The 12,380-nt window shown below is 36.0% G+C and overlaps 1 protein-coding gene across 14 annotated transcripts in view; it reads right to left on the minus strand.

The window, feature by feature from the left end:
- Nucleotides 1-12,380, minus strand: part of CADPS2 (calcium dependent secretion activator 2) — a 451,849-nt gene that overhangs the window by 61,459 nt on the left and 378,010 nt on the right. For 9 of the 14 annotated variants that reach the window (XM_069462753.1, XM_069462752.1, XM_069462749.1 and 6 more), the window contains 2 exons: nt 5,966-6,107; nt 897-1,052 (listed from right to left, as the gene is read on the minus strand). In XM_069462753.1, coding sequence (XP_069318854.1) covers nt 897-1,052; nt 5,966-6,107 — 298 coding nt within the window. Of the gene's footprint in view, nt 1-896; nt 1,053-5,720; nt 5,841-5,965; nt 6,108-12,380 lie in introns of all 14 variants that reach the window. The other 5 variants (XM_069462744.1, XM_069462751.1, XM_069462745.1 and 2 more) reach the window with 1 other exon arrangement.

Here is a 12,380-nt window from a genome sequence, read left to right on the forward strand (position 1 = left end):
GTCACTTACATTTTCTTTCAACTACCTCTAACTGCAGATAGATTTTTGAAAGAAACTGCATAATGGCCAATTTGGAATTAGTTTTGCTAAAGTATCTGACGAATATCCATAGACTCGATACATCAGAATTACAGAAGATTTTTTTAAAATATTAAATAATCTAATTAATAGTCTTAGGGGCCACTGACCATTATTCTAAAGACAGACTATTTCTTGGTTTAAAAAATTCAGGGGTATTCAATTGATCCAACCAGTGTTTGACTACTTTTCCAAAATCATGCCTGATTGACATTGTTCTTGCATATATTGTGAATTTGGGCAATGGAAAAAATGCTTGACCAATTAGGATGCAATGCTGATTTTGTAATACTATTAAAAATAATGAAAGCACATTGGGAAGAATCTAAAACCTCACAAGTTATTTCTGGGTAAGTTCTAAAGAATGTAAATAGTACTTGGAACTCATCTGATGTGGGTAGAATATAGTGAATAATCCCAGAACTGATGGTGCTAATCATATTTTGACACAGCACACAGACATGACGCATAAAAAACTTAACAGACCTTTTCCATATGTCTCAGGAAATATTACCTGGGGAATTTAAAGCACAGTATTCCCAGAGAGATAACAATAAGCACAAAAGCAATCATTAATATCACATGGGTGCCACTGATTAGGGCAATGGTTGGGAAACCCGAAAAAAAGTAACAGGCCAATTTCATCAATTATATGGGCCCCCAGATTTTGGTCACAGAACCTAATTAATACCCATTAAATTTTGGAATAACAGTGCATATTGAAACCTTTCTTGTGACAATAACGTAACAGGCACATGGTGAAAAGTAGTATATTGGGTACTGGCACACTCAGCAGCAACTTGAAAATACACGTCTACCTTTTGACACAGGCCTCTATCATATCACTGGCCATTAGTTTAAGTCTTTGCTCTAAGTGGTGGGCAAATTCTTGTTCTGGCCAGTGTAGATCAAAGACAAACATTTGCAGTGCATCAAGTTTCCAGAAAAGGTCTTCTGATGTTGCTGAGCCATTGCTAGAAGAAAAAGGAGAAATGAAGAAGATCATGAACTCCCACTGGTAACTGTGTGGACTGCCAACACTGCTTTTTCCTTTCTGCATCAATTGTCATCAGTGAAAAAAATACCACCTCAAATCTCTAATGATCCTATCTTTGTTCAGCCTTCTAATTCTTCCTTTTCACTTCTTAATAAGGCAAGGCGAGGTGAACACCATAGAAATAAATATAGGAGTAAAGTTTCATAAAAAGGGACAAAATGGATAAGGATATTCTCCTAAGGAAATAAATTGTGTACATAAGAACAAACATGTTAAATGTTCTTTATCAATCTCTAGGATAAAGATAAATACACACATATTTTCTCTTAGAAATTCTGAAAGGTATGTTTTACATAAGAAAATCCACATGACAGTGACTCTTTTATTCATGTATATGTGTCTCTGTCACCATGATGGCTCTGTTCATCTACAGATGTGTAGCATATAGGGCCCCTAAATCTCTCAGTTACAGGTAAAGGTAATACAGGTACTGAAAATAAAACAGGCTAGGTATAGAAGCAAATCTTCATTTTTATTTTGAAATGCTTTGTGCCTTTTCTAGATTATAATTAAAACTGAACTTAGTACAAGGTATGGTATAGCAGAAAAATGACATTCAGAGTGTTCTGAAGATGGAACAAAATCATGTATTTCAGGTCCTTATACCTCACTGTGGAGCCAAGATTTGCTATGCATTCAGTACTATGGTAAAATTCCTCTAGGTGGCTGTTCTATTACCCTATGTATGAAGGTAATTTACAGAAAAGTACATATAATATTTGGGCAAAAGATAATGCTATTACTTTTCCATCATATGAAAGCAGATGTTTTGAAAGTAAAATATTCCTATGTTAAAACATATCGAAACTTAACTGTAAAAGAGCACAAAAGAAAAAGCAAACAAAAAACCCCAGCTGCCACATGACTCCTTTGTCCTCAGCTTTCCAACAATTGCTTCACATATACGAACCTAAAATTTATACTTTCACTTTGCAAAAGAAAATTAAAGAAATAAACTCCTTTATCATAAGGGCATAAAGGAGAACTTTTATCGAAAATAAACTAGTTTTAAACAACTACATTTTTTTGGCTAAATATATCTTAATTAGCTAGCTTTTTAAAAAATCACCTCTTGCTCTGGCTAATTAAAAGCTTATTTCCTCCCCTCACTATGGCCTCAGCATCTCAGCTCTATCACCAACCTGCACTGCTTTCCTTCTTCCATTCTGCCAATAATTCCTCCTGATCTCCTTGTCTGGCTAAGATGCCCTCAGAATTAAGTTCTCAAGGGACCAATCACAGCAAACAGTGAACACTTCCCATCTACTTACTCACTTTCTATCTCCTCACCTTAATATTCAGTGCCCTAAATGTATTAAATATAATGCATTAAATAAAAGAACCAGACAACACCATGCTGATGCTATTGGGAAGATGTTTGAAAAACACTTCCTTTACTTCTCCTTTTGCCATATGTGTAATAAAAATGAAAGGAAAAAAATGATCAAGCAAAATCTCCTTATAAATGCACAGTGTACAGTGTGGTAGATTAGAGGACTCGTGTTTTAAGAGTAATTGAATACAATTGGCAAAGAAGCAAATCTGCTTCTGATGATCTTTGTACTTTGGAGAAATATAACTATTTGAAATGGTATGCCTTCTTTAACAACACAGAGACAATAAAACTGTCAAAACAAAGTCTCAAATAGTAAAGGCAGAATTCTATTAAAAATTGACTTTCTCATACTAGATGACAATTAAATACAGAGAATATAGACATATTTTTCTTTTGTTTGATGCAATGGTAAGATTTTATGCTAAGATGCAAGACAATAAATGTGTTAAATTGGGAATGTAATTAAGATAACAAGTGTTTGTTATAATTAACTAGATAGATTAAAAAATGTAAATAGGCTTTCTCTGGAGTTGATGTATATAACCTACAATTTATTCAGAGCTTTTTCATTTTAAAATTATTTCTAATCAGTGACCTATTCCTAAAGATATTATTAACAGATTAAAAAATTCTAGTGTGAATAATGGACTCTGAGATAATTTCCTTAAAATGCCAGCATGAAACTTACCATAATGGCATTCATTTCTAGAGCTAAAAAACCCAAAATGAAGATTTTACATACAGATTTTTATATATATCTCTTCACCTGAATTATGTGTTAGTAGGTAGGGATGTGTCTTCAAACCCATGATTACTTTTATGTTCTTCTCACATAATCAGTAGTTCTACTTTCAATCGTTAGGTTAAATAGAAATGTTTCTTGTTATTTAATGCTTTGCTCTTCAAAAAACAAACTGTAATAACATCATAGCATTACAAGCGCTCTGACAAAGAACCTAATGTTGATAACCTTGGCAGGTAAAGATAATAATGATCAATTTGTAAGACACATTTTTTTAATTTGCCCAGAATGGTGAAATTACAATCATTATTTACAAAACCCCAATTTGTCATGATTCCTCTCCTGAGATCAGATGATTTTAAAAAGGGGTCCTTGGCTGGCTGTGGTGACTCATGCCTGGAATCCCAGCACTTTGGGAAGCTGAGGTGGGAAGACTGCTTTAGGCCAGCAGGTCAATACCAGCCTAAGCAACACAGAGAGACCCTGCCTCTACACAAAATTAAAAAATTAGCCTGGCATGGTAGCGCGCACCTGTGGTGCCAGCTACTTGGGGGCTGAGGCAGGACGATCGCTTGAGCCCAGGAGTCTGAGGTTGCTGTGAGCTAAGGCTGATGCCATGGCACTCTAGTCCGGGCAACAGAGTGAGACTGTCTCAAAAAAAAAAAAAAAAAAAAAAAGAAGAAGAAGGAGAAAAGAAAAAAAAGGATCCTTAATAATAATACAAATCTCAAAGCAAATAAAATAGTAATAATGAGAAAACTAAATTTTAAGGATAATGTTCATAATAGCGTTCTTGGATAAAATCAAGGCTGTTGAGATGAGAAATGAGGAAGAAGAGAAGTTAAATTATAAAACAACATAAAGAAGTACAAAAACATCATACACTTAGAAAACATTCATTATATCTCCTAGGTAATTCCTGAGCACACGCAGACACCACTCTACACACTATAATGGTCCAAAGCATTTGCCTGTAAGCAAAAGACTCACATGTAACATAATATCCTAGTAAGTATTATGAATACAGTGATGACATTTAACTTGGAGAAATATTGCCAAATTATTTTACAAGCAACTATTCTCTTCCTTGGTCTTTCCTTTCTCTTTTTGATTGTGTGCATATTTGACTGGGGATAGATGTGACAGCTGGTGCTGGGATAGGTGAAAAGCAGCAAGTCTTAACCACTATGTTCTCTGGAAGCAGAATACATTAAAGATAGGAAGGAGGGCTTTGTAGTGAAGTAAACTTGACTTCAAATTTTGCCTGTCACTTACTTGCTGTGAGACATTGGGCAAGTTTTATTTTTTAACTTCTTTGTGACTTACTTTCGTGAACTGTAACATGGGGATAATGACAGTTATTTCATAAGGTTGGAATAAAGATTAAACAAGATAAAGAACTTGCCATTGTACCTGAAACATAGTAAATTCTCAATAAATGGACACTATTTTTCTTCTTCTAATTATTATGTTTTTTAGCTGACTTCACATGAGATCTTGGGCAAAGTATGTAACTACCTGTCTGAGTTTTCCCATTTGTAAACCAGGACTAATACTTAGCGCTAAATGCGGTGAGGCTCATAGTTTTAAAAACTATAAAGTTATGAATAATAATGATGATGACTGATGACAGTAATAATAAAAACAACAATAATGTAGAATAGTAGTAATTATTATGTAGTGAAAGCCTAGGATGTGCCAAGTAGTTCTATACAGGTTTTTTAATCCTCACAAAAATGTCTTTAAATTAGCTGTCATACTATTTTAGAGTTGAGGAAACTGAGGCTAAGAAAGACTTACAATGAGTAAGCTAAGGTCTAAATTCAGTCCTGATCAATTTCAAGGTCCATAACTTTTCACTTTAATGACTTTTAGTTACTGAATCTGCCATGGGGAGGTTTGTCACAATGTGAATGAAGTTCATAAATGTGGTTTTTAACAATGTAAAGATTATTTTAAAATAACAAGGTGTACCAACTGATACACGAAAAGAACAAAAGAAGAACTTCCTAGTGTTGGCAAATAAGGGATAATCCCTTTCCTGAAAGGTGCGATCCTGTTTCTTTAAAGTTGAAGATAAAAAAGAAAAAAGATTATATTCTCGAAACAATCCTTCCAATGGTTTCCTACGTGTGGGCAGCAATAAGGCTGGAGCCAACTAAGAATCCTTGAAATACTGTTTACTGCTCTGATTGTCTACATAAGGAGAGCTCTGGTGATATCACTTAGTAGAGTTTACAACGTGGGTCACAAAAATGACTCCTGTCCCATAAATTACACGTGAACTACATCAAACCAGTGTGTTCTTTTCTTTTTAAGCTACATCATTTATCATCAATATGCTAAGCTTAGCTTACTGGCTTAAAACACTCAAACAAATCAACCAAAAGCAGTATTCCTCAACCAACATGAATAAATGCCATGCAATCTAAACACATCTGCACAGAACACAGCCCAGGCCATGCACTAGCTAACACACCACCAGGAAATAAGTGAGGAATACACACGTGGACTCATATAAAGAAGCCATCCACGAAGGAGTAGAAAAGTTAGGAATCTGTGGAAGATTAAGAGGCAGACTTGGAACTTTTGGAAGAGCTACATTGGGAAGACTGTTGGCGATATTCCTGTAAAGAAACAAACAACGTGGGAAGGGACCACCATAAGCAATAACTATAGATGGCCATGTGGAAAGTCATAAGGTCAGGACTGAAGAGGCAGATGCTTTGTGGACACTAGGTCAGATACCTACTTGACAGGTTGCCATGTCTCTTGCTCAAAACCTCTGTGAATTGACTGGGCGATGGAAGACTCCATGAGATCGACGTAGCGGACAACCAAGGGCACAAAGATTTCTTGCAAGTGTTTGTGAAATTTTCCATTACACAAAAGTGCTGAAATAGCCAAGCAGAAACAGTATTTGTCAGAGGGATAATATTAGACATTTGGAAAATACGGGTGGAAAACTTTTCCTGAAAGAGTCTAACACAGAAGACTGATTAGAATATGGATGACAATGGATCTTGCTCCCCATATTGAATATCATATCATGGAAATTGATCAAAAAGCATCATTAGCCTTGTATGGATGGCTATCAAAACACAAATAGATTATATCTCTATAAAATGTTCCTGGCAGGTGGTATGTTTTTATTTTCTAAGAAGTTTAACACATAGGCACGTGACCACTAGCTAGAAATTCAAGGGAGCTGCCAGCTTCCCTGAAGGTCCTGGCACATGTAAATGCAGCAATTAAGCACAGAGCTACAATCTCTGTGCTATGTTGTATACCACAGAGGAGCTAAAACTGTTCAATTCTAAGAGATAACCTTGATTACTTCTAAGAGCCACACTTGGTTAATTTACTATGAGGGTGACTGTGGCCTTGGGAATATCTACTTTGATTCTTTTTTTTTTTTTTTTTTTTTTTTGAGACAGAGTCTCACTCTGTTGCCCAGGCTAGAGTGCCGTGTCATAGCTCACTGCAGCCTCAAACTTCCGGGCTCAAGCGATCCTCCTGCCTCAGCCTCCTGGGCAGCTGGGACTACAGGTATGTGCCATGACGCCCTGCTAATTTTTTTATTTTTAGTAGAGATGAGCTCTCATTCTTGCTCAGGCTGGGCTTGAATTCCTGAGCTCAAGCAATCCTCCCGCCTCAGCCTCCCAGAGTGTTAGGATTACAGGCATGAGCCTCCTCACCCGGCCTACTCTGATTGTTGAATGTTTTAGTAGCTTGTGGATTTTCTTTTTAGTCATTAAATTTTGCACACCTGTATTCAAAAATAGTCAGCATACCACCTGCATTTTTCAATTTTCCATTCGTCTTTAATGAATTTTAGTATGGAACATCCCACCTAGAGTAGTTAGTCACAGAAAGTTTTGGAATCATGCTACTGGAACAGACTGCTAGGCAAGGTGCACAAACCTCCTTCAGGAGATGGATGCTTTCTATGCACAGGATACATCTTCATTAAACAAAGGTTGGCATGTGCCTAAGAGCACCATGAAAGCAAACAGAATCCACTGTAAAAAACTAAGTAATGCTAAGTAATATTAAAAAAAATTTGTGACTGATTTTTTTGGATGACAGTGCTATTGATTGTAAATATTTCTCAAACATACATACGTATCCTAAGCCCAGTTGTACTTAGGATAACAAAGTACAATTTTATTATCAAAGTGAAAATGTGCTCATTCAAAATATTCTGTGTGGTGAGGAAAGGCATTTCTGAAGAGATGGTATTATAGTTGAATCTAAATGAAAAGCCTTCCATGGAAGATTTAAAGGAAAGGTTTTCAGGTAGAGAACAAAGCTAACACAAAAGTTATGGAGAGGAATAAGCTGACATCATTCTAGAAAGACGAAAAGGCCAGGGTAACTGGGGGTAACTGGAGTGAACTACAATGGGGTCTAAATCCTAGGACATAGTGGGGAGTGTGAGTTTTATTGGGTGTAGTGGGAAGCTTTACTATTTTTCTAAGTAGAGGAGTGACATGATGTGATCTCTCTGGCTGCTGTGTGGAAAATGGAGTAGGCGGCCAGGGGTGGAAGCAGAGAAGAAGGTTAGTGCTTAGTTCTTTACTGAAATAGACAAGGTAAAGGATGAGTTGGCTTTGACTAAAATAGCAGAAGTGGAAGATGGAGAAAAGTCTCTCAGTAATTTCATTCACTTTCATGGATCTGAATATTTGTACATGCTTATAGTTACTAAATCTAATTACTAGCAACTCCAATAATATTGTCTTATAAAATACTCTGCCAATTTCCCACATTATCTTCTTCAGGGCAAAAATACCCCAATAGCCTAAGTAATGTTTTAAAACTTGGGCAAAGTATATGATGTTTACCAGAGTGGCATGTATTAATATATGAAGATACCCTAGATGTATTACTTTATGTGATTTTGAAATATGTCAGGGGCTAGATAACTATAGGCACATGAAAAGTGGCATAGAAGTAATTCCAAACACAGAAGGAAATACAGCACTGATTTTTTTCCATCTCTGATACGATTTAGTATTTTTTTATGATTAATCTTTTTCTAGCTTATCTATATGCTAAAAGATTCCCCATTAAAGTGGGAATGATAATCATATTTAATGATAAATGACTTATTTAGGAGACTAATGTTATCTTAATGATGTTTTCATTTGCACATTGAAAGGAGCTTTATTTATTCCTGGAGATTTAATCATAGAGCCATGAAGGTACTATAGATCATGTAATACAGTTACTTTCACCAAATGTCATCTAAATAAGGATACGAAACTTTAAGGCTAAAATATTCTCACTCAAACAATCTAAATCATTGTGGTAGGTAAATTTAAAAATATACTGAACTCTGAATTTATTAGATCTCTACTTAAGAACTCCTCCTCCCTAGCATTTTTGGAGTGCCAAGCACTGGGCAAAGTTCTGCACATTCATTCTCTTATTTAATCATCACAAAAACTCTGTAAGGTAGGAACTATTTTTTTTTTAATCTTATTAATAAGGAAACTGAGGCACAGTTTAGGACACTTGCCTAGGATCATTCAGTCATTAGGCAGTAAACCAGGATTTGATACCAAAGCTCCACATTAACCTCTCATTTACAAAACCATCATCCTTCTATTTAGGTTCCCATAAACTATTATCTGTCTATCCATCTAGTCAACCATCCATCAAACCTAATATCAGCACATAAGCATATTTTAAGACATAGAAATGTATGGTTGGTTTAGGTAACAAAAGAATCTTGCAAATGAAAAATTCTTTATATCATATCTTAGATGCATTATATTTTCAGAATTAGAATTTTGAAAAAACTCAGAATATGAAAAAATCAAGCAGTTGAGCAAAAGTGTTACATTCAGTGAATATTTTCAATGTGCTTATAATACAACCTCTACTGAAAGCTGAAAGGTTTTACATTGCTATATCTTGAGATTATATGCCTAAATCTTAATTTATACAGCCTATTATTTAAAAATACTATAAAAAGAATCTTCGGTTCTCCAGCTTGATGGGTACTGTTAAGCATTGTCATTATTTTTAACTACACCAGAACCAAAACACATGTTCATGTAACAAATTATTACATTAACAAATGACCACTCTACCTCATCGTTTCAAAAGCTACTTTGTTATACATTTAGAGATTAGGCGTGTTGTGATGAAGTCACACTTAGGGTGTTAAAATCAAGCAGCAGATAAGGCGAATCATACTCAATGTTGGTATTAACTGTTACACTGCTTCTAAGATTAATTGACTCAAATGTTTTCCCAGCAAGAATTCTCCTTTTTGATACATTTGATAAGCATTGATACATTGCCCTATTAAATACACTGACTTTACTTGTTGTATTTCCATCCTTGGAGTGAAAATAAAGATTGTCCACCTGATCGCTACACCAGCAACATGGAAGTTGTACCCCAAGCCTTTCCATCACTTCCAACATCCAATCTGTCATCAAGACCTGTGCATTTTATATCCTTAATACATTTCTAATATGTCCTCTTCCTCTCTTTACCACCACTGCTGCTGCACAACTCCAGCCCTCTCATCTCCTGTCTTCATCAATATAATAATCTCCTAATTGGTCTTTAGGCTCCTAATTTCCCTCTTCGAACCCATCATGAAAAGCTCTAAAAGTCTTAGCATGGGACGAAAGCCCTCCAAGATCTTGGGCTCATTTCTGTTGTCTGACCTTCAAAGTTCCTGTGGTACAAGCATAATGATTTACATGATTCAGTTCAAGTACTCACTTGCTATTCAAATCCTGCCTAGAAATGCTTCATTCTGCTGTTTTCCTGCCCAATTACTTATTTCCCTTGCTTACTCTCTACCCTGTATAGTTTTCCACCGGGGTCCTTGTTATAAAAACGGTCTTCATTCTCGTCTGCCTATGAGGATGCAGCGTCCTTGAGGCAGGGACCAGGTCTGTATTCTTACACTGAGAAAAGCCCCTAGTTCAGAGCAAGTGTTCCAATGTTTGTTGGATGAGTAAATACTTAAATATAATACTAAGATTACTATAATACTATTCAAGAGATTATATTAAATGTCAACCATAGAACCTATTGAGGCCTGCATATACCCTCATAGTTTATATAAAATATATGGTATTAAATGATACTGCTATGAGAAATTCTATTTTTGATGCATATGTACAAGCTCAGACTGCTAAAATTTCTACTGGATATAAAGGTTGGCTATTTTATGTCTCTTACTTTAGGTGAATGTGGCAAAGGGAGGATTTTCTCTGGTCAATCATGACTCTTTTTTATTTTTATTTTTTGAGACAGAGTCTGGCTCTGTTGCTTGGGCTAGAGTACCATGTCGTTAGCCTAGATCACAGCAACCTCAAACTCCTGGGCTAAAGCAATCCTCCTGCCTCAGCCTCCCGAGCAGCTGGAGATACAGGCATGGGCTACCACACCTGGCTAATTTTTTCTATTTTTAGTAGAGACAGGGTCTCACTCTTGCTCAGGCTGGTCTCAAACTCCTGACCTCAAGCAATCCTCCTGCCTCGGCCTCCCAGAGTGCTAGGATTACAGGCTTTACCCACTGTGCCTGGCAGATCATGACTCTTGAGAGCAAATGATTATATCCTGCAGAATGTGGAGAAAATGAAGATTATCTATATTTCCTATGAACTACAACAAATCTTGAATTCTGGCCAAAAGTTTGCTCAGATTTCAGCTGAGAGTTCTTTTTTATTTTTTTTAAAATCAATTTACAAACCCACATTTGAAAGTTTTAGAAAATTGGCCATATTATTTCTTTGGTAATTAGGAGGCTGAGGAAGAGACGGAGGAAGAAAAAATGATGGAGGGGAGAAAGAGAAAGACGGTCGGGGAGGGAGAGGGAAAGGAGGAATAATGGTATAATATACATGGGGGAAAGAAAGAAAAGAGAATATCTGGTTTCAAAAGGCGAGGCTATAGAAATGCACTATACACTATGCTTGTCTATGTAAATGTATGCTCCTTTTCTTAGTTGCCCATATGCCAGCTTGCATTCCACTCCTATCAGACACTGCCAAAAGCCCCTCTTAATATGTAGCCTGAGGCACTAGAACGAGTGCTTCTATCTTCTCCATATGGTTTCATAAGGACAGGTTATAATCTGGGGCTGTCACCTGTCCAAATCAAGCCTTTACAAGGCACTCATTGCCACAGTTCTTTGGAAGAGCAGGTTCTTAAGGTGGCCTCATCTAAGAACACTTCTGACACTAAAAGGATTGTTCAGGAGTCTCAAAAAGTGGTCACATCATAAGTGGAAAACCAGCAAACCTACTTTGCTGATAAAAATAACTGTTTTTCCCCCAAAGATTCCATAGTTCCAAATACCATCTTGTCAGAAAATAATAGAGCACCATTGACATCAAGCCCTATGGCACAATTAGAAATGGCAAAAAGAAAGCGAGAGGCTTAGATAAAAGCTACACTCAGGATGCAGATGTGCCCAATTATTTTGAAAATTCCCAATAATTAATAAATTAATGTTGATTATTTACATACCAAAAAGTCTTACATTTACAAAAGTACTTGTTGTAGGCTTATAATAGAAAGATTTCAACAGAGAATTTAAACTATGATCCAATTAATAACAATTACTGAGACTATAATCACTGGGCAAAATGAAGAATATGCAAATAAAAGAGTTCATGCATTGTTTTAGGGTAAAAATGTACCATTGACATTTGAACTCATGTAATCCAATTTTATACTTCCTTACTTCATTCCAATTAGCATAAATGGATTACCAGAAAGAATGATTTTGCCCCCTAAAATTCTAATTAGGCATTTCAGAAGGAAATGGTTAATTCATGACCAGCAAAACAAATAGTACCAACCACAATAAAATCAACAGACTTTGTCATAAAACAACAATTATTCAAGACCACAAATTGTATCATCCCTGAGCAATGCAAGCACAGTAGACTAAGATATAAAATTAACAGATCATTCTCCATGTTGACAAATGCATATAAAGAAGATTCCCATCACAGGAAATAGGAATATGGACTTCAGGAAAAGAGTCAGGAGAACTACAGCCTAGAATAACATTATATATAAGGAACACGTGCACACACACACACACACACACACACCAAACAAAACTCCCCCTGAGATCTGGGAACAGCACCCAGGCAAGAATCTGGCACATTAAGTAGACAATA

The sequence above is a fragment of the Eulemur rufifrons genome, chromosome 29, assembly GCF_041146395.1.
Source record: "Eulemur rufifrons isolate Redbay chromosome 29, OSU_ERuf_1, whole genome shotgun sequence".
NCBI lineage: Eukaryota > Metazoa > Chordata > Mammalia > Primates > Lemuridae > Eulemur > Eulemur rufifrons.